The sequence below is a fragment of the Cherax quadricarinatus genome, chromosome 42 (genome assembly GCF_038502225.1).
Source record: "Cherax quadricarinatus isolate ZL_2023a chromosome 42, ASM3850222v1, whole genome shotgun sequence".
NCBI classification, from domain to species: Eukaryota; Metazoa; Arthropoda; class Malacostraca; order Decapoda; family Parastacidae; genus Cherax; species Cherax quadricarinatus.
Window position 1 is genome coordinate 10,132,397 of NC_091333.1, and position 22,702 is coordinate 10,155,098.

The 22,702-nt window shown below is 41.3% G+C and overlaps 1 protein-coding gene across 5 annotated transcripts in view; it reads left to right on the forward strand.

Moving 5' to 3' along the window:
• The window catches only part of LOC128695634 (uncharacterized), a 556,361-nt gene that overhangs the window by 140,539 nt on the left and 393,120 nt on the right, over positions 1 to 22,702 (forward strand). Inside the window, exon 2 of one of the 5 annotated variants that reach the window (XM_070093281.1) lies at positions 9,437 to 11,159. The exons of the other annotated variants lie outside the window; for them this stretch is intronic. Within the exon in view, the coding sequence (XP_069949382.1) occupies positions 9,537 to 11,159 (1,623 nt within the window). The 5' untranslated portion in view covers positions 9,437 to 9,536. The remainder of the gene's footprint in view (positions 1 to 9,436; positions 11,160 to 22,702) is intronic. 5 annotated transcript variants of the gene reach the window in all.

The following is a 22,702-nucleotide window of genomic DNA, read 5'->3' on the forward strand; positions in this document are numbered from 1 at the left end:
CTTCCCCCACTGGCGTGTACTAGTACCAGTGTCACTCAGCTTCCTGTTGGCTTCCGGTGGGAACAATAAACAAGACCCACTACAACCCACGCCCACGGTTCTTGTGTTAATGTTTACGCTTAACAAGCAGAGAGATGCGTTCCCATCTCCACCTGTGGCAGTGACTCCAGAGCCCGTGCATGTGATGCTTTCTGCACGCACGCATGCGTTAACTAACACACACACACACACACACACACACACACACACACACACACACACACACACACACACACACACACACTGTGAACTGATCGCATCTGGGTGCTAAAATATTCACCAGCATCCCTAAGTGAAGTGGCCAATTACATCGATCCCATCATTGCACGCCTATTTATTATTATTATTATTATTATTATTATTATTATTATTTCCCCGTGCAGGGTCGAGTGTACGGAGTCCTCTATATAAGAAATCATGAAGTTAGTTACTAAGATGTTGAAGATGCCTTCCCTTGTTAATATTTACTGGTCGAGGAAGTATTTCCCCAGGCCGGGCGTCGAGGATAGGAAAAACCCTGGAAAACTGTCACAGGTGTGTTACAGGGCAGTCACTCTGGGCTGAGATGCATGGTTGCTTTCACTTATTTACTCACTTGTTACACTAAAAGTCAGTGCCCGATCAGCAAGGTTGTGGTTCTTATGTTGGATTGCTTGCGGCCTGGTTGATCAGGCTCTGATCCACTGGGAGAGCTGGTTGAGAACCGGCCACGGGGGCGTTGACCCCCGGAATACCCTCAAGGTATACCATTCCTCACTATACTTGTGTTCACTACTGTTAAGTCTGTCATTCACTGGTGTTAATTTTTTTGTTTAATTGATCTTACCGGTGACCCAGTTCTCCTCTGGTCGACCCCTCAAGGAAGGTTCCTTGATGTTGGTGAGGGGCTCTTGATTTAGGAAATTGGATCTGTGCTCCAGTTCCCCGAATTAAGCCTGAATGCCTTACACCCCCCCCCCTAGGCGCTGTATAATCCTCTGGGTTTAGCGCTTCCCAATGGAAATAAGTCACTCTGTCTGACTTTTTTGGGTTATCCTAGGTTCTCTACACATATGCTGCTATGTATGATAATTCTATGTAACTGTATTGTGTATACCTGAATAAATTTACTTACTTACTTACTTGATTATAATAATAATAATCCTCTGGCCGACGCACCTACAACACTGTTTACTCCAGCTGCAGCATACAAACACTTAGGAATTCCCGACTGTACCTTGTATGCGGGGAGGGGATGTATATTTATACAACCAACTGTGCTGACTTCTGGCCTCGTTAGACTGTGTATGTTATTTGTCTATATTTTTATCCTTATCCGCTGTATCTAACCTTTTGAGTATTTTGTATTTCATGATTATGACTCCCTCCGGTAATCTGTTAATGCTGTTAGTTTGAGTTCCATTTTTTTCCCTTTTAGTTATTTTCCGTCAGTTCTGGTGTCAGTCTTCTTGCTAACCTTTAGGTCGTTTTGATAAGGACCTTCTGTCGTTTTGATAAGGACCTGCCTCGTATGGGCCAGTAGGCCTTCTGCAGTGTTCCTACATTCTTATGTTCTTATGTTCTTATGTCTTATTTTTACATGCTTAATTAGGCACGTGTTCTATGCTGTTGCAGGATAATTCAAGATGGTTTTTTAAAGCAGTTCTTAGATCTGTGTTGGAGTTACACGATTTGCACGTACTTTTGTTGCTAGGCGCAATGTTTACTCCCAGATTGTCTTTTATGTCTATTGTCTGTAGCTTTTCTCCTTCCAGGTAACATTCCGTGTCCTGCTTTTGTAGTTATCAATATTTAATTGTAGCAACAGCATTCCTGTGCACGTCGCAATTTGTCGAAAATATCTTGAAAGAGTTTTCTTGTCTTCTCCAGTTTTTTTCTGCATTTCTTTTACATTATCTACAGTATTGTATGGGATTTAATTTTCTGTCGGGCTCGACTGGTGCACAGAAAAGGTTCTTTCCATTACCCTCGGCAATTTATTCTCCGAGTATTCCGGAGTATTTTTTTTTCTGGCGAGGGGAAGGAGCCTTAGGGGAAACGGTAACTGGAGGAAGAAGGGTAGAAGTTTGTTGGGAGGGGAAAGGGGGGATGATGTATTGGCTGACTTCTTCCACCATCCCAGCCATTACCACTACCACCGCCACCCCAGCCATTACTACTATTACCACCGCCACCCCAGCCATTACTACTATTACCACCACCGCAGCCATTACCACTACTACCCCCACCCCAGCCATTACCACTCCTACCACCACCCCAGCCATTACCACTACTAACACCACCCCAGCCATCACCATTACTACCACCACCTAGGCCATCACCACCACTATTACCACCACCCCTTTAGATAGCTACCCACCGTCACCCCTACCCCATCCCACCCAACAACATCCCGACCACCCCTACCACCACCTGCTCTAGATACATTTGTGGTGCAGGTGATGTGTAAGCGGGCGTCACTATAACACTATTGACCTGGTGTAGAGAGAAAACACAGTCAATAATGACTGTGTAATCGTGTCGATATTGGAAATAGATCAATGTAGAGGGGGCGGGAAAGGATGAAGAGGGAAGCATATGGGAGAGAGACAGGAAAAAGTGAAAAGGGGACAAAAAAAATCCTTAGGAAGAACAAGGAGGATTGGTTAATTTAATTTAAAGCATTTTGACTGCACACCCAATCAGTATACTGAGGAAGTATACTGAGGACCAAGTATACTGGCTCCCTCACTCTTTTGTGTTATTGTGATTCTGTAAATGGTCCAAGTTGGTCCGAAACGTCGTTGTAAGTTTCTTCTATGTTCGGGTTATTTGTATATTGTTCCAGTCACGGTATTGTGCCTTTTTTGTTCAGAAACACTCAAGTATCCTTTAAAGCCTTAAAAATTGGGCATAAAAGTAGACTTTTAGTGTATACACTGTAAGACAAGTAGTTTACAGTGTATATAACCTTACAGGGAGGGAAGAAGAGGTAAGAACGTGTGAAAGGGAAGGCAGGGTCTTATGAAGGGGAGAAGGGATGAGAGAGAGAAACAGGGTAGGGTGAATAAGAGCAGGGTGGGATGAAATATGCACAGGTGTGAAGGAATGGGTTAGCATGTGTGTCAAGTGTGATTAATGAACATGTGTGAAGGAATATCAATATGCAGGTGTGAATTAATTTCGCTGAGTCACCCTATATATATATATTTCTAGCTTGACATGTGTGATACAAGTGTGGCACATGTTTGATGAGCAAATTACCCATGAGATGAGCAGACGGTCGCAGCCGGTGGATTAACATTCAGTTTACCAGGGATTAATATTTAGATTTCGTTGCTATGTTTACTGCATTTATACTAAATATAATTTAGGTATTGATTATCATTGGCTTTTGCAACTTGTGACTTGCCCATCAGATCTGTGTATTAAATATCACCTGTCTGCTCAGTGTTCAGTCTTCAATTACTAACAAGTGTGTCAGGGATCAGCTACCAGCTAACTGTATGTCAAGGGTCGAATACCAGCATACTGCATGTTAGCTGTAGTTTACTGCATGTTAGCTGTAGTTTACTGCATGTTAGCTGTAGTTTACTGCATGTTAGCTGTAGTTTACTGCATGTTAGCTGTAGTTTACTGCATGTTAGCTGTAGTTTACTGCATGTTAGCTGTAGTTTACTGCATGTTAGCTGTAGTTTACTGCATGTTAGCTGTAGTTTACTGCATGTTAGCTGTAGTTTACTGCAGGTCGGCTGTCTGCCATATGTTACATGCTTGGTGTTTGTCCTCTGCATTAAATATAACTTCAGAAATATCAGCCAGATGTAAGATGAGTATCAGAGGGTCGTGTAACTGTTAGTATTCTGCGTGTGTGTGTGTGTGTGTGTTTGTGTGGGAGAGTGAAAGAGTGAGAGAGAGAGAGAGAGAGAGCTGTGGTCAAGTTGAAATAGCTCTTAAGGGACAACTAAAATTATGACCTGAAGCTTTTTTTTATTTATCGTCCGATTTCGTTCATATTTAGTGTACTTCAATGTACCCGTGGCACACCTGTGTCTTGTAGCTTACATCTGTGCCTCCCTTGGCCCCGTTCCCTATATATCAGTCTGTCCCGATTCACTCTGTCACGTTCTTTGAGTATCTTAAATCGAAATCGTGTCTTTCCTGCTCATTAAATAATCTGATGTAGCTAGAATCGATTCTCTCCGACTCCTCCGTGTTTTTCTGCTCCTAAACTCCTGTACTAGTCTAGCAGCGAACCCTTAGCCTTTATTGACCATATGTACGTGTTTGATCAGCTGTGGGATCCATACCGGTGCTGCATGTTCTTATGACTGGCCTCACGTACGTCTTATTTAATGTCCTGATAGACTGCAGTTAGAAGAGTGAAGACTGATCTTCCGTTTGCCAGCTCTTCACGTGAACCAGTTGATGCTAAACGGTTGATATACTTATCTACTTACCTTAGTTATCTGCTGGTTTAGCCTGCGTGATGTGCGAGTCCTGTGATGTGTCTAGTGTGATGTTCACTCGCCTAGTTCCTTTTCATTGTTCTTATGCTTCACACAAGTTCTTCGTCGCTTGTAAACAATGATTTGCAAAAAAATATCAGGCCTATGTGATTGGATTTTTAAGGAATATCAGAAATAGTACGTCCGAGTGCGGTTTATGGGGAGATCGAAGAGATTCTTCGGAGGTCGAGTTTCTCTTTCTTTCTCTCTCTCAGTGTTGGTTCGGCGCTGTCATTATCCATCACCACCATCGAAGATAATTACCTGGAAAGGAGGTGAAGTTTTCATTGAGGAAATGAGTGCTCTTATGAAATCGCAAAGTATTTCCAGAATTCCAGTGTCATTTATATCACCGGATAAAGAAAGTGTTTGTTGTTACGTGTCAATGTCCTCGCTGAAGTGGTGTCTTAAGGTAGAGCTGAAGTGAACGTGAGTGAAGGTGTCTGAGGGTGCAGCTGAAGTGAAGGTGTATAAAGATGCAGTTGAAGTGTAGGTGTGTGGAGGTGTAGAAGTGTAGGTGAGATGGAAACAACGAGGTTCGTTTCGTTGAGTCACGGTGGGGAGCAACTTGTAACCAATGCTAGAGAGAAAACACTCCAAACATGGTGCAGGAAATGGTGGTGGTGGTAGTGGTGAAGGTGTAGTGTTGACGAAAGACTGGAGATCATGGTGGCGGTGCTGAGGGTGTATTGACGGAGGAAGGCTATAGTGAACATGGTGGGGGTGTTGGGGGAAAGCTGCGATGATGGGGTGACTTAGATATTAGTAGGTGTGGTGACTATGACAGCGGGTGAATCAGAAGGGGATGGAAACCTCAATCATCGATTCTCTCTCTCTCTCTCTCTCTCTCTCTCTCTCTCTCTCTCTTAACAATAATAATACTTTATAACTAATTAAACCCAGCCTTACATATGCTGTCCAGTTTCGGTTCGAAACTCGTATAAAATATAAAAAAGAAAGAGACAGAGAAATGCAGCAAAGCGCACACTCGAAAAAAAAAAATACAAGGAGAGACTCAAGGACGATTGCGAGATTCAGGTCAGGTTAATGGAACAGTAACTTGAAGCTAGTGACCTATCCCCTGTCGTAATAAATATATACATATATATATATATATATATATATATATATATATATATATATATATATATATATATATATAATTTATTACGAAGGCCATTTTCCCCATCGCACGATATACATCAGAGGTGACATGTTAACGGGTGATATGGAAGGCAGTCTAGGACGTGAGTATGAGTGGGGTGAGTAGGGGGGGAGCTTTGAAGATCGTCAAACGATCTGGATCCAAGGAATTTGAGCAATTTTGATTTTTCTTTGATCATATCTAATTACCATCCATTAACCTACAGGCGATGCATGACTTACGAGTTTGGTGCTTCCCGTGATTATACTATTGATACTACTACTACTACTACTACTACTACTACTATTACTGCTGCTCCTGCTAATAATAATAATAATAATAAAAGATGCGTATTGGAAGCTAGTTAGGTTACAATATAACGGGAAAAATGACTATAGATATCAGTGGCCCAGTCAGTGTGCCACTGATGTAGACATCAGTGGTACAGCAGTGTCCAAGACCGGGTAGACTGATGTAGACATCGATGGTACAGCAGTGTCGAAGACCAGGTAGACTGATGTAGACGCCAGTGGCACAGTATTGTCCAAGAACCAGGTAGACTGATGTAGACAGTGGCATAGTGGTGGTCTAAAGCCCATATGTGATTGCCCTAACTACTAGCGCTTAACCAAGTAAGGAAACAAATGTGCATAGTAGTTAGTGTTGGGTTGATGGTGACAAACTAGCTATGGAACATGATCGGAAATTACCTTCAAAATATAAGCATATGAAACGAATAACAAAAGCGAGTAATGCAGAGAAAAGTTTGTTCCTCCACAGAAGTACTCAGCAGGTGGAGGGGAGAGACGTTGGTTCGTGCCAGCATTCATTTCGCTCCAGACTGGTACTGAAAACCAGCTGTGTGCTGTAGCCAGCGCTTCGAGACACACCAAACTGGCACTGATATAACCAGCTGTGTGCTGTAGCCAGCGCTTCGAGACACACCAGACTGGCACTGATATAACCAGCCGTGTGCTGTAGCAAGCGCTTCGAGACACACCAAACTGGCACTGATGTAACCAGCTGTGTGCTGTAGCCAGCGCTTCGAGACACTCCAGACTGGCACTAATATAACCAGCTGTGTGCTGTAGCCAGCACTTCGAGACACACCAGACTGGCACTGGGAACCAGCTGTGTGCAAAATTTAAGAAAAGAGAGGCGTCTTCATTGACCAGGAAATTCAGTAATGGAAATAATAACATTTTTAAAGGCCTTCCTTTATTTTCTCCTCCTTGTCCCTCCTCTTTGTCTCTTCTGTTCCTCCTTCTCCTTATCCTCTTCCTCATTTCCCACATCTTACTCCTTTTCCTAGTCTCTCCACATCTTCTTCCTGGTCCTCCTCGTCATCGTGTGTAATAACGAGTGACGTCCTCCAGGATATCGTCAAATGTCTGTAATTTTCCCAAAGTTCCCCATCTAACTCTGACGTCCCAAACTCTGTGTGCTCAAGTACACGAACGTATACATGCACATACATACCCGCACATGCACTCACGCACATGCACACACGCTCTCGAAGCCGGGAGTGAACTTAGTAGCCCCAGCGAAGGGGCGGAGGCCAGGAGCTGAGACTCAGTCACCTGCAACCACATACGCATGAGTACATATAGGTGAGTACGCGAACGCACACCTGTGGTGTAATGACCGAACCTAAACAACACGTAGACAAAATAAAATAAAAAAAAAACACAGGTTGCAAAAAAATACGAAAGAGATGTAGATAATGTCTCAACTACATCAACGGGAGCACAAGTGGTAACAAATGAGGAAGAATATACGAAAGAACAGGCGTAGATGATGTCTCAGCTACATCAACGGGAGCACAAGTGGTAACAAATGAGGAAGAATATACGAAATAACAGGCGTAGATGATGTCTCAGCTACATCAACGGGAGCACAAGTGGTAACAAATGAGGAAGAATATACGAAAGAACAGGCGTAGATGATGTCTCAGCTACATCAACGGGAGCACAAGTGGTAACAAATGAGGAAGAATATACGAAAGAACAGGCGTAGATGATGTCTCAGCTACATCAACGGGAGGAACAAATGATAGCAACTGAGGAAACAACTGTGTTAAAGTGATATTAGAAGCCATAATTTTTTTTTAAGGAGCAACAAAGGAACACTGGAAAATTGAACCAGTTACTTAAACACAAGACAGGACCCCACAAGCATGACTGTTTCTGGTGGTTACGAGTCAGTGACTGCAAATTGGTTGTTACAAATATATAATTAGAAATACAGATACACTTAGGCAGTCACACACACACACACACACACACACACACACACACACACACACACACACACACACACACACACACACACACACACATACGCAGGAGGTAGGATCCATACATAGCTTTAAGAAGAGGTATGATAAAGCTCATGGAACAAGGAGAAAGTGAACCTAGTGGAGACCAGTGAAGAGGCAGGGCCAGGAGATTATACTCAACCCACGCAACCACAATTTGGTGAGCGCACACACACACACACACACACACACACACACACACACACACACACACACACACACACACACACACACACACACACACACACACACACACACACACGTAAATGATAAACCGTGAAAGCAGTCGTGGGTGAAAGGAGAAAATTAACTATCTCGTCAGTCAGAGACTATCAAGACGACGAAATAATTTACGTGAAGCGCTAAACTTGTGAAGGTACTTAACCACAAGAACTGGTAGATGCTTCTCTAGCCTCGACCCTGACCAACCAGGCTCTAGGTGATAACTTAGAGAACAAAACAGATGGCAGTACGAGAGAAGGCATGAAGAGAGACGATGGGTAACAGTCACAACACCGTGACTGGAACAATACACAAATAACCCGCACATAGGAGAGAGAAGCTTACGACGACGTTTCGGTCCGACTTGGATCATTGACTTGTCACACTAACACACGAAGAAGAGGGAGCTCCTTCTCCGAGACGCAGTTAGAAGCTTCTTTCTCCTATGTGCTGGTTGTGTACTAGTCAGTATTAACTGATGCTGTATCAGAGTCAACACTGAACCGCACAGTCGACGCTGTATCCCATACGATGCTGAGGTAATTTATCAGTTATCTGTAGGCAGTAAAATGAGATAGGAAGAGAGAAAGGGAAGCTGGAGCTGAGGGAAAGAAGAGAATGGAAGAAAGGAGGGAGGGAAGAGGATTATTATAATAATTTTGGATTAGCTCTACCTTAGATTCCTACGAGTTTGAATCTTGGTAGATTCAAGGAATGTTAAGGTAGTTAAAGTTTCTTCCCTCAAGAGTCTTTTACCAGTGTTAAGATGCCTCCCTTGAAGCGAGGGGAGAGAGAGAGAGAGAGAGAGAGAGAGAGAGAGAGAGAAAGAGAGAGTGAGAGGTAGAGAAGGAGAGACACTGGTTGAGAAGTTTTGTAATAACGTCTTTGCGCAATTCTTAATATATATGAGAAGATTCGTGGTAATCTCCTGCTGCCGGGTAGTTGGTTGTTACGCTCACTCAGGTGGACACTGTGTGAACCTTAAAGATAATTTTGTTTGATGAGAAGGAATATCTTCTGAATTATATACATTGTCGTGAATATCATCTTCTTTTTCTGAGTGTTTCTTCAGGTGATATATCAATATGCAAATTAACCACTGTGAAAAAATAGTGATTTTCCAAGCACTCGTGATTTCTTATATTCCTTGATTATGTGAGAAATCACGAAAGCACCTGGAAATTCACTAATACTATCGCAACCACAAAAAAATATTTTAATTTTCAGAACAGTCATTAAAAACATTGGCAATGAGTGAGAAATGTAACTATATTATTGAGGCAATATGTAAAAGATTCAAGATTATATCATCAGTTTTGGAGCCACTATGGCATGGCGACTGGACAAGCACCCTTACTCGTGCCTGCTGCCTTATTCTCACCAGGACGACACCTCTTCTGACGGAGAGGTGGTCGAGTCGCTGGTCACGTTAGTGTCTTCTCCTGAGGAAGGTCTCGGTGTTCTCTTCCTAAATGGATCACCACCAAGAACACCATCGCCTGTTTTGCGTTTGGACTACCTCTGCCAGCAATATCAACATGACTCTGCAGGGGTCGTGCCTTCAGGTGCGCATGAAGACAACACCTGTGTTATAGCAGTTTCACAAACAGAGATTCTTGGCGATGGGAAGATCGAAGGTGACTTCGATGTCAATTTAGGGAAGAAGAAGTGTTGCATTATTCCAGTCGTCAGTGATAAGGAAATGGATCATTATGAAATTGAAAGGCTCGAGGGTAAAAGTACAAATGAGAAGGGTGGACATTCATGCAAGTCAAATTCACGCAACTCTTTTATCAGTCAGGAACCAAGTGCCAGAATAGTTCTCAAGGGACTGGTTGCCTTCACGCATGATGGTGTGGCGAGTGAAGAAATGAATACGCAGTACAAAGATTCGATGCCAGTAGTGGATGGAAAATTAAAAGATAAAATTCGTAGAAATTTATCTCAAGTTAATGATGCAGTTAAAAGAGTAGATAGGTTAACAGCCGTAGGAAGCAGTTCTTATTTGGAAAGCTATCTGCCAGAAGCCCCACCAAGACGAAATCACTCTAGAACCCGAATGTCCAGCGACTCTGCCATCTACGTTGGAGGAGACGGCGATGTAGAAGACCAGCAGAGTATTTCTGGCTACCTTTCTGATGAAGGTCACTGCAGCACCAGCCTTGTTATCACCTTCGGGAACAGCCAACAGGACGAAGATGAAGGCTTTCCAGTACTCTCTGATCCAGCAGATACCGAAGATGACAGTGTGTTTGCAGGCGATGCCCTGGACAGCCACCGCAACACTTCCTGTGCAAGTAATATTAGCAGCACTTCGAAGCTGCTACCAAGAAGACGCTATTCGGCCAGTGATTTTATTAGGGACACGATACTGACACAAGAGAAAGTCACTAACACCTATGAGCAAGTTAAGCGCAATTCCCAGCCAATCTACGTCAATGTACCTGAGACACATCCAGTGAGGAGTAACACCAACGACACCTCGCTGAAAGAAAATCTGGAGACCAGCGCAGACACAGCCTCACAACAATCACAAACCAATCGAAATACCTCGCTAAAAGAAAAAAACGATTATAATTTGCCAAACGAAGTGAATAAGTGTGAAAACAGAAGGATGAATGAAAAGAGAATGGTGAATATTGAGTTTATAACGCGAGCGCCTTCGACCACAAGCCAGGAAATACCTGTGACTCCATCGCCGCCGCCGCGAACTAAGTCAGGCTTCAAGAAGAACAGAGCTCGAAGCTTCAGCCCGCGAAAGTGTGACTCCTCAAAGGACCTGAATAACCCGAGAAGGTCCAGGTCGTGCTGCCTACACTACTGCGATGACCGCCTTCAGGAATACCTGCAGGATAACAGATCAGCGTCCTTCCTGGACTCCGAGAGCGAGATGACGGAAGACGACCTGGATTTACTAGCCTGGGATTTCAAGTTTTGTCGACTGTATCAGGTGAGTTACAAATCAATTTTGAAATGATTTTTGTTATTTGAGAAAAAACATTAATTTTATATAATCACTAATGATTTATTACTTACGTTAAATAATCTATGCACTTCACTTAAAAATTAGATATATTTTTTCTTTAAAAATTAAAAAAAATTCTCTTAGAATATAGCTAAAAAGAAAAGTGATTAAAACGCCCATCAAGGAAGTGCTTGATGCCTGTGATGGGTTCTTGATCCAAGTAACTGGCTCTGCCATTATTCTGAATAAATTAAACCGGATTACTCCCCATTCCCCAAGCTCTGTATAACCCAAATGGGTTTAATGTTTCCCCATTAATATAATATTACTCTCATACTGGCATATACCATGGTTTGTGAACCCTCACCCCTCACTATTTCTCCTCATACTTTGTAAAAAAAGATATTAGTGTAATCAAACATAAATGTAATCTAAAAGATTACTAGATCTGCTGGCAAGTTAATTGGCTCGGCAGGACCGTTTTCATAAAATTGCTTATGATAATTATTCATCGATCTCTTACGTCATTTAGGAAGTTTGGTTTCGAGTTTGGCCAGCCAGTGTCACAGCAACTGATCTTCGTTCATCTTGAAATATGAAAACTTTAACATTTGCTGTCTCGGTTAGGTGAAGTGAGGTTTGGTGAGGTGAGGTTTGGTGGGGTGAGGTTTGGTGGGGTGAGGTTTGGTGAGGTGAGGTTTGGTGAGGTGAGGTTTGGTGAGGTGAGGTTTGGTGAGGTGAGGTTTGGTGGGGTGAGGTTTGGTGAGGTGAGGTTTGGTGAGATTAACATAGACTATGACTCACGCAGTCGTAATAACACGATTGTAAACAAACCAGGGAACGAGTTTTACGACTCATTCGCCATGGGTTTAAACCCCCAATGATTCATTAAGTCTGTCAGGGTATGTTGCAATGATTCATTAAGTCTGTCAGGCTATGTTGCAATGATTCATTAAGTCTGTCAGGCTATGTTACAGTGATTCATTAAGTCTGTCAGGCTATGTTACAGTGATTCATTAAGTCTGTCAGGCTATGTTACAGTGATTCATTAAGTCTGTCAGGCTATGTTACAGTGATTCATTAAGTCTGTCAGGCTATGTTACAGTGATTTATTAAGTCTGTCAGGCTATGTTACAGTGATTCACTAAGTCTGTCAGGCTGTTACAATGATTCCAAAAATTTGTTATTGTTACTGCTTCATCATAACATGACACTGAGATCCATCACAGAGGTAAAACAAGAGAGGTAGAGCCTGGACTCACTGCGTCGTGACGACATGTTTGCCGATCATGTACAAAACGAATACAAAGACGACGTTTTGCACAGGGTTTAGCTTCATGGAGATCCGATAAAGCTCAACACTTGCGTGAAACATCGTTTGAAATATATACATAATAAGAATATTGTGCATTACCCTACCCGTGGGTCTGTGGTTCCATTTATGCGCACAACATTTAAATAATATTTGCATATGTCGTTGCTGTGTTGAAATTTATACACTTGTGTATAAACACTTGTGATTACGCATACCGGTGATTGCAAAGTAAATATGTGAAATTACGTTGCGTAGTATAATAGGGTACATATGATATACTGACGTGCAGGTGGGGAGAGGGTCTTCTGCTTTTCTATCCTTGTCTCACACACAGATAATACACGAAAGTTCTTAATGGTCCTTGATCTAGATGGAAGTGAAGACTAACTAGTACTCTGACATGTCTCTCCCGTGTACTCTCGTGTACTCCAGTTTACATTCAGAGTACATTTTCATGAGCTTTTGTGACATTTCTTATTTACGTGTAATATTTATTTTCCATTTTAGGAAGATTGGTCAGAGACATGAGGCAATGGTTTATTAATCAGGACACAGCAATGTGTTTTTTGGCCGGTTCGGTGGTTTAAGCATCCTCTGGTTTACCGAAGATACTAATGTGTTCTTTGATATGTTCACAACTTTACAGGTATCGTAGACAGGGCAAATGAAGTGGTGGTTCCCGAACCATTTTCTGAATTATTATTATAATCAAAAAGAAGCGCTAAACCAACCATTTTCTGAAGCTATGCAATGCAGGTAAAATAAATAATGTACATAAATAATTTACAGCCTGGTTGACTAGGCTAGCACCAGACGAGCCTGGTACTTGGCTTGGCTCCGGGAGTAGAAAGACTCTTGACACTCATCAAAGGTTTATCGCTAAACAAATATCGTACATTTAAGTTTCAGATAAATGACACTAGTACGCTGGTGACATAATATTGTGAGTGAGGAACGGTCATTACGACACACTGGTGTAAAATAACTTAATTTGAGAGTCCTGCCGCCGGACGTAACAATCAGTGTCGTTGAGAAATACTACTGGAAAGTTGCTCGAGGGAACGCAAGAACACCCGCAAGGGAAGTGACTAGGAAGTGACGGACAGTAACACACGTGACCATCACACTACCTTCTTCAGAGGTATATTATTTGTTTTATTGAGTTTCTCCTGTATTTTACCTTTTCTCATTTCGTTTTATTCAGTCTTCGATGATTACTAGTTATTTTTAATGGCTTTTACCAATTTTACTTCCTGTTCCCATTCTTCGTTTCTGTTCCACCTGCCTCACTTTGATGGTATGTAAAAATTGGGGCAAACAGTTTCACTGAGGACTGGCGCTGCTGGAGAAGTGTGAGGATTTTGTTCAGAGTTGGAAAGCGGAGTTAAACAGTGAAGTGGTAGAGGCTGCTGGAGTGGACCAGGCACACAGGGTAGTAAGTGTGATGTGGACGACTGTGAGGGATTCTTACGTTATTGGTGGAGAGAAGTGGGTGAAATGCTAGTGGTACAGATTAGCGTAGCAGCTCTACTGTCAGAAGCCTCTATCAGGCTTCTGACAGCCGGAGAAAGGACTAAGATAGCCCCTTTCTAGCACTGTTAAGAAAGCTTTCACTACTGCCCACACACGCCACAGAGGCCATCGGCAGTCTCATTGTCACACACATATGTACGCAGACACTAGCACCGCCAGCGCATAACAGCGGCTGCTTGTTGTCACGCTAGGTGAGCGGCTCTTAGATGTTTAAACCCGCGTCGGGTGATGTAAGAACAACAGTACCCCCTTCCTAGATGTCCTATTATTTTACGCTGTTAGTTTTCTTACGTATTTCCCAGCTTCGATTTCTGAGCACTTCATCTTTACAGACATTAAATTTGCGTTAATTGTCGATTAGGTTAGATTAGATATACCAATAACAAAGAATAAAAGTCATGGTACCGTGGCTGGAACAAGTCACAAATAATCCTAGCTTAGCAGAGGGAACTTGCGAGGGTTTCGGTCCCTCCCGGACCGTCATCATAACTGTTCATGGAAAAATTGTATGGTGATACTGACAAGATGTGGAAAAAGACACTTATGTACAATACTTTTCGCCACTTCATGCTTCCTCAGTCCTAATTAGGAGTGAAGAAACCATACATAGCGAAACGTTTCCTCTAATAAATGTCTTTTTTCTCACACAACACTTGATATTGTGACTTGACAACTGTGCAGGATGGACCGAGGCGTCATTTTTTCTTTCCTAAGTGCGAGTTATTCGTGAATCTATAACAAAGAATATATAACCACTTACAAGCAATATTCTAGCTCCCTTTCGCTTTAATGGTCCAAGTCGGACTGAAACGTAATAAATTTCAGTCTCCCACGTGCTGGCTATTTGTGTATAAATCAGACCTATTTTGTTTTCACGCTGAGAGATTTCACGAGCCGAGGTTCCCTACTGAGATAAAGCGGCTGTCAAGTGCATGTCTGCCCGGCTGGTGTTTATGGGGCCCAGATCTGATTGCTTGCCATAAAACTCCATCTTCAGAATCCCATTATAAAAATCTTGGCAGCTGGATACCTGAGTGGAACTCTTTATTTTTTTATTCATCTGCAGCGAGATGTCTTTCCTGGTAGTTATTTATTAGTCCCCCCTTTCTCTCTCGGGGATAATTGCTGTACAAACTATGCTAATGGAAAATGGGAAATGTCAGTAGCGGTCTCCAACTGCGGCCCAAGACAGCATCTCTTGTACAGGAACCTTCTCTCGTCCCTCTGGCTTATAGGAGCCTTTGAAAAATCCTAGAACCTTAATTTCAATTTGAATATGTGCATTGTGCATAGGCTGAGATGAAATTTTCCTGCAAGTCTCCCAATCAGAGAGTCTCGGGAGACTGAGTAGCGTGTGATGGGTGAAAATCATCACTCCATCTTTATTAAGAAGCTCGTAGTTGACTGGAACCGGTCACTACTCTTGAGTTGCTTTGTCAAGACCAGGCAGGTATAGCGTAGGTTCGTAATTTGAAAAATTGACATTGGAAACCACGTCAAAAACGGATGTAGTAAAATAATGTGATCATTATTTATTTCACGCTCTTTGTTATTGTTGGTGTCTCCCCTGCGTGAGCGTGTACTGTTATTGTCTGTCATGTTCCAATTTCTGTCAGTCTACACAATGTTAGCTGTCAGCCCTCCATCCCCAGTACCCCAGAAATACGAGAAATAATGAGACGACCTTCCCTTCCATTTTGCCCCGGAAGGTCGTCGATACACTAAGGTGTATATCATTATATATACTATAGTCCCTATTTTAGGGGCTAGGTTAGGTAAGGTTCGTCAGGAAACAGGACAAGTGTTTCCTGACGCGGGTCTTAGATGATAACCCGCCGTTGGTGCTAAAGTAATGTTGATAGTGTCCAGCTAGTCTAAAAGTAAATAAACAGTCGAAGCACCAAAAATATGATTAATGGACACGCCTCTTTAAGGTCGTCTACAGTGGTTATTTAATCACCTCACTTCAGTTTGCTTATAACACACAGTTCAGTACCAATATTATTGCTTTCTCCGTAAGAATGTTATAACGGCATGACCTGCTGTTTCCTTCGCTATCATCGTTGATGTCTCCCCTTCGTTGCTGTTGCCTTTCTTCCGCTGTTTCCACCGTCGGTGTTGCTGCCTTCCTTCAATATAGTATCTCGTCTCCGCGGTTAGCTTCAAAATGCTGGGGCTTCCTTGACCCAGTGTGCTGGTTCACCTTATAGTTCAGTTGCTGAAGGGATGTCTTGTTCAACCCCAACCACACAGTGACGGGTTCCATGGGTTCCATGTAATGAACGAGCCAATAACAAGAAAGCTGCTGGCTGCTCTGTCGAGTGGTCTACAGCATAATTAAACTGTTAAGCCACATACTTTGATAAGTCTATGCGCTACACAGTGACATGTCTTAAATGGCCTTGACCTTCATACATCGGTATGCTATTGTGCCCAATACATTAATATGTCTTTGGAAACTGGCTGCTCTTAGAAAAGAGCATCTAGCTGTTTAGGTTTTGCGGGACATGGATATTTGACCCCATTTATTTTCGCTACCATTGTAACCGAGACGATTCTCTAGAGTTAGGATTGGGTACAAACATCTCACCAATGTTCACTTGCTTGCTCTTACTCCTCTCTGTGCAACTTGTGGTGTACCGTCAAGTGCATAGCATATTTTTTTTTAATTGTCTGTCCGCGCCTTCGATCTTTCCCATTTTACTTTTGGATATTATCTACGTTGTTTCTGGAGGGATCTCGGTGAACGTTTGGGTCATGTTATTAATGTTAATCACTTTTAATCATTAATAATTATTTGTTTTATTAAATATGCTGTTTTAAATTGGGGAATATGATTTAGCTTGTGAATAGCAAATGTAAGTGCAAGTGTTGTTACACAGTGCAGAATTTTTTTTTTTTTTTTTTTTTTGTTCAAATATATTCCTCGAACTTTCTTCCAACACTAGGAGAAATTTTTCCCATTTTTCCTGACGAACAAAATATCTTCTCTGTCGTCCTCCTCTGCCTTCCATCGTTCTCTCTCCCCCTGGTTGCCTGTACCTTTGCGTGAGCTCAACCTCTTCACTACTGGTCCTGCGAGAAGGCAAGTAAATACATGGGAATTAGCGACTACTTCTCCTGTGAGTGTTGACTTTTCCCGTTGTGGATATTCACCCTGGTGTTCCATACCTGATTTCCAACATGCACATCTTCACTCTGGTGTTCCATACCTAATTTCCAATACCCACATCTTCATTCTTGCATCATCCCTTCATAGCTGATATTCTCGGTCTTTTTACCTGAACTCCTCACTCGTGATGTTTGTCAATATATATAACACGTATGCTGGGCTTCGATCCCCATCCTCTTTAATCACAGTAGTCGGATGTGTGACTGTCACACTGGAAAGAAAAGTATGTGACCGAGTTTTTCAAAACGCGCTACGCGAAACTCAGTTTTCAGATTGAGTATCAAAAACTGTCACCTTTTTTTCGTATTTTTGCTTTTAATGGCGTTATGGCATCTTATAATAAGCTAAATTTTGTTTAGAGACAACAATCTAACCAAACCAAACCCAATTTAAGCTAAATTGCGTACATTGAGAATTTGGCTTAGTCATGATTGAGCAATCGACTGTTGCTTCAGCAAGGCGGGATGCATCAAATCCTCGTAATCAGAGTAAATATTATACCATGACAACTGTGGCACACCGATTTAATACCTTCGACTGGATCGCCACATCTTAATCGAGTTACCACACTTCCAGTACTGAATTTATTTTCCACAAAAGGTGATGTCTTTAAATCTAAGACCTTCCTTGAGTCGGCAGGCGGAGGATTGAACCACCAACAAGCCTTTCACTGAGCTACCCTCAGGGTTACAATACTTCATATAATGTTCCTGATATTCCGTAAGTTAACGTCAGTATATGATTCCTGCTCATTAAATTTTTAACCTGAGAAGACTTTTAAAGTCATTGTTTACCTGCTCTCTTCCTCTCCTCTCTTCCTCCCGTAACCTACCTTAGCGGCTTGAGTGATGGAATCTTCACGCACCACAGGTAAGAAGAACAGTGGCGAACAAACACGCACACGGCCATGCGTGGAACACAAACACGCACACGACCATGCATGTAACAGACATGACCCTATGATCCGTTAACCTGTTGTTGATCTCGTGGGAGGGGCCGTGAGAGAGAGAGAGAGAGAGAGAGAGAGGGGGGGGGGGGAGGGATCAGAGGCATAAACACACAGTCGATATTATTTTCTAAGAACAACACACCTATATATGTCTTTTGTATGCCACAACATCAGAACATTTGACCAAACTATATAACGAAAAATGCAACAAAATATGACAATCAGGCAGTAAAAAAAAAAATCAGAGGAGATACTGAAGCAAAATGTGAAAAAAATAACACGTAAGAGGGGGTGGGGAAGAACAAGAATATTGTGGGTAAAGAAGAACAGTGAGAAGAGAGTATTAAGAATAAGATCAATTGCACAATAAATAATAGATGCAAACGAAGTAGAAAAAGAAACACAGCTATATCAGTAGAAGCAATAATCGTAGAAGACATAGCAGTAGTTGTAGGACCAAAGGAACCAACGGAGAGCATAGGAGGAAGCAGCACTCAGCATTAAGAGTGGTGACTAGCAGCAGAAAGTGAAGTCAGCTTCAGCCAGGCATAGTACTAATAACTGACTTTAAGGACGTGCCTCAGGGATGAGTAAGAACGTCATGACATCAATTGATAGCTTCGACGGTTTGGTGAGAGAGAGGCGTGGGAATGGAAAGAGAGAGAAAGGAGAGCAATAAATGGAAAGAGAGAAAGGAGAGCAAGAAATAAAAAGCTACGAAGTAAAAATACACACAAAATAGCGCATTTTTATATCGTGCTGTGGATATAAAAGCCATTTTAATTTTAATAGGATAAGTGACAAATCTGGAGCTGCAGGTGTAAAGTCGGTGAAAAGCAAAACGTTCAGAGATTAGCTGGAATACTTAAAGTTTAACAGAAGATGGTTTGAGGGATTGTATCCTCCTGGTTCCAGGTAAAGCTTACCTGTCGATACTCTGATAACTGAGGCTCCTTACACGAGCTTCACATACACTCAATATGTACATCAGTGCTAAAATACACCGACAGGTACGTTAATAACAAGCAATATGCGGCTAATAGCATTTGCCTGAGACGATGGTTCGTCCACCAGGGGCGTAATTAATTCTCCCCTCACTTCGTATCTCACTCCCTCAGTTCTCTTCCGCATAAAACTGCCTATTGTGTCAAGAGCACGAGCCTGGCCCCGGGTTACATTCCCATCAGCTGCCTTCCCTTGAAGAAGTTTGATTCGTTTTTTTTTTACGATATTTCTGAAGCAAAACAACTTTGAGGAACAAGATTTATCTCAAAAGCAGTTGGTTGTTCGATTCAATCCGTTTTCGATGAGTGTTACAGTCCTTGCCGAATAGGGTAAACGAAAATTTGTTTATGCAATAATTTCACTAAAATCATTCTGAACCGAACTAAGAAAGTATATTTCATTGTGTTTGTTTATTATTAAATTATTGTAAACTTATCTAAAATATATTTAGTTGGATTAAGCTAAATTACATTGCGCTTGTTATAATAAGGTTAGGTAAGTTTTCTAAGGTTCTTTTGGTAAAAAATTATTATTTTTTTACATTAACATGTATGAAAAAATATTGTGCCTTTTTTGTTATTTATGAAAAAATACATCTTTAAACATGTAAGAGAAAATTTTAGAAAGGGTATATACACTTCGGAGTGTATAAACTAAGTATATATACCCTTGAAAGTTAGCTATTTTAATGATTCAAGTATTCTTGACTTGTGGTTTATAGGTGTAAAGCAACTTTAATGACCTTCGTGTTGTTTATAGACTTTAAACCTAACATAAGATATTAATCTTATCTCTAATCTCATTAGTACAAGAATATTAACACTAATCGTAACCTAATTCATTATCTGATAAGTTCGCTCAAATCTTTATATTTTTTAACACCAATTTCAACCTTATCAGCGAGAGCCTATAATCAAATTTTTATAGTCTCTGGATTAATTTATTTATATGATTAGATTTTGCCTCGGAAGCGCCTATTTAATTGTTAACCATATACTCATCCTGTAGACGGTGGCGCAAGGAATAGTGAGACACGAAAGGCCCGGTAACTTGGTTCCTGAAGGGTTAGCAGAAGTACATCTGTAAATGTGTGTGTACATATATATATATATATATATATATATATATATATATATATATATATATATATATATATATATATATATATATATATATATAAAGAATAGTGAACTTCTAAGAGCTTTCGTCATTTCTCACATTATCATGGAACTATAAAAATAAAAGATTATCAGAAGACATATCAGGGCGAGATTACACTTCACGATCAACATAAACACCTGAATCTATTATGACGATGCCGGTGAGGTGGTCAAGGACCTGTCAAACATATTCTACCCAAGCTTTCAGATTTTCACTTATCGAATATATCTTAAATTCTTCCCAAATTGTATTAATTATAAATGAGTCTAATTTGTAAAATCCAAAACTAACATTCATATTAATTTCAAAACTGTTTTATATGAAGGTTGGTTATATTATATTTCTCTCAACTATGGACCTGCTTGATACAAGTTTTTTTTTCGGCCTTTTGAAAGTCAATTGGATGGCTACAGTTTCTCACATGAATAAATAGAACATTAAACTCTTGTCCAATTCTAATGCTATATTTTTGTTGTTGTAATATTAGTTTAAGACTTTTCCCAGTTTGACCGTAGTAAACTTTATCGCATTTTTTACATGGAATCTTTATAGACACAGCCATCAACATTTTTGTGAGAATTTTTAATCATTTCATTCGACTCCCGTTTGAATACCAGCCTTCGCAAGCAGTCCATACACTAATGCAAGCACGAAACAAGTGGTATTAATGTAGTTAACAAACTTCGGCTGGCTGGGGATCGAACCTGTGTTATTTTAGCCCACCTAGTGGAAAATAAGTCAAAAATCACGATGATCTAACCACTAGACTATACAATCCTTTAAACATCGTGTACCTAGCGGAAGTAGGCATGTTTCATGATGCGAGGACATACGTGGCCGTGGTAAGCTCAGACGCCGGGTCACCATCTGGAGAAGACCTGAGCCGGAAGTACCGGCAAATCCCTAATGAATGGTAAGCTCAGAGCTCATTCAGATGCGAGTAGGATGAAATGAGCTCTGAGCTTAACCACGACCACGTTTGTCCTCTCATCATGAAACTTGCCTAGTTCTCATGACTCACGAAATCGTAATGACACGATTGCAAGCAAACCATACCACGGGTGGGGCTTGAACCCGCGGTCGGAGTCTCAAAACGCGACGGTCTGGAGTTTTGAGACTGACCCCGGGTTCAAACCCCACCATGGTATGATTTTTTTTATGCCTATTTCTGTCAGTTACATGATGTTTGAATGATTGTATGGTCCAGTGGTTAGAGCGTAGTGATTATATATACATGTATATATATATATATATATATATATATATATATATATATATATATATATATATATATATATATATATATATATATATAATAATAATAATAATAATAATACTGATAAGGATATGCAAGCAGATTTAGGATATTTGCTTAAATTGTCTGTTACGATATTTTCCTGAATATAGTTGTATGGTAATCTTAGATGTGTGTGTGTGTGTGTGTGTGTGTGTGTGTGTGTGTGTGTGTGTGTGTGTAGCAGCTCCTGGACCCTGATGAGGCATTTTTAGAGAAACTGAAGAGGTCATGATGGTCGGGTAGTACTGGTGAGATACTTGTAGATAAGCACTCTTTATGCTGCACTCGTACCTAGGTACTGGTAACGAGGTACCTGTAGTTATGTACTCGTTTTAGGTACTTTTAGTGAGGTACTCCTGCAGGTCAAAATGTGGTAGCGAGGGTCACAGTGACCAGTTACAGCAGCTGGTGCTTTGGGTAGTAAGGGAGGGGTGATGGGAGGGAAGTAGTAGGAGGAAGGAAGGCATTGGGAGGTAGGGAGGTATTGTGAGGGAGGGAGGTATTGTGAGGGAGGGAGGGAGTTACGGATAGAGAGAGGGAGGGAGGTAGAGGAAGGTAAGAGAGACTGGGTGAACGGATGTACCGCCACCTGGACGTGGTGAGGCCACTTCCTGAACATTTCTTTTTTGATGTTGACTGTTGCAATAAACATTGCTATGTCGGGTTGAAATGTTGTCTGTGATTGGCTCCCTCAGTGGTGGTGATTTCGTAGTGGTGCTGGCTGTTCATAGTGGTGGTGCTGCTGCTACTGCTCTTTGGTGCTGCTTCTGATGCTGCTTCTGTTACTGCTGTTGCAGGTCCATGTGCTGTTACTGCTCCTGATAGTGCTACTGGTGCTATATTAGAAACAGACGTAGCCCCGTCTCCTGCTGAACCCCGACACAAACATAATCTAGAACATTGCCACATTCACGAACATATTTGCATAAAACTGCACACGTGCGTGTATGTATGTGTGTGTGTATATATATATATATATATATATTTATATATATATATATATATATATATATATATATATATATATATATATATATATATATATATATATATATATGCGCAATAAGATCACAGTAAATAGGTGATTTCAGAATAT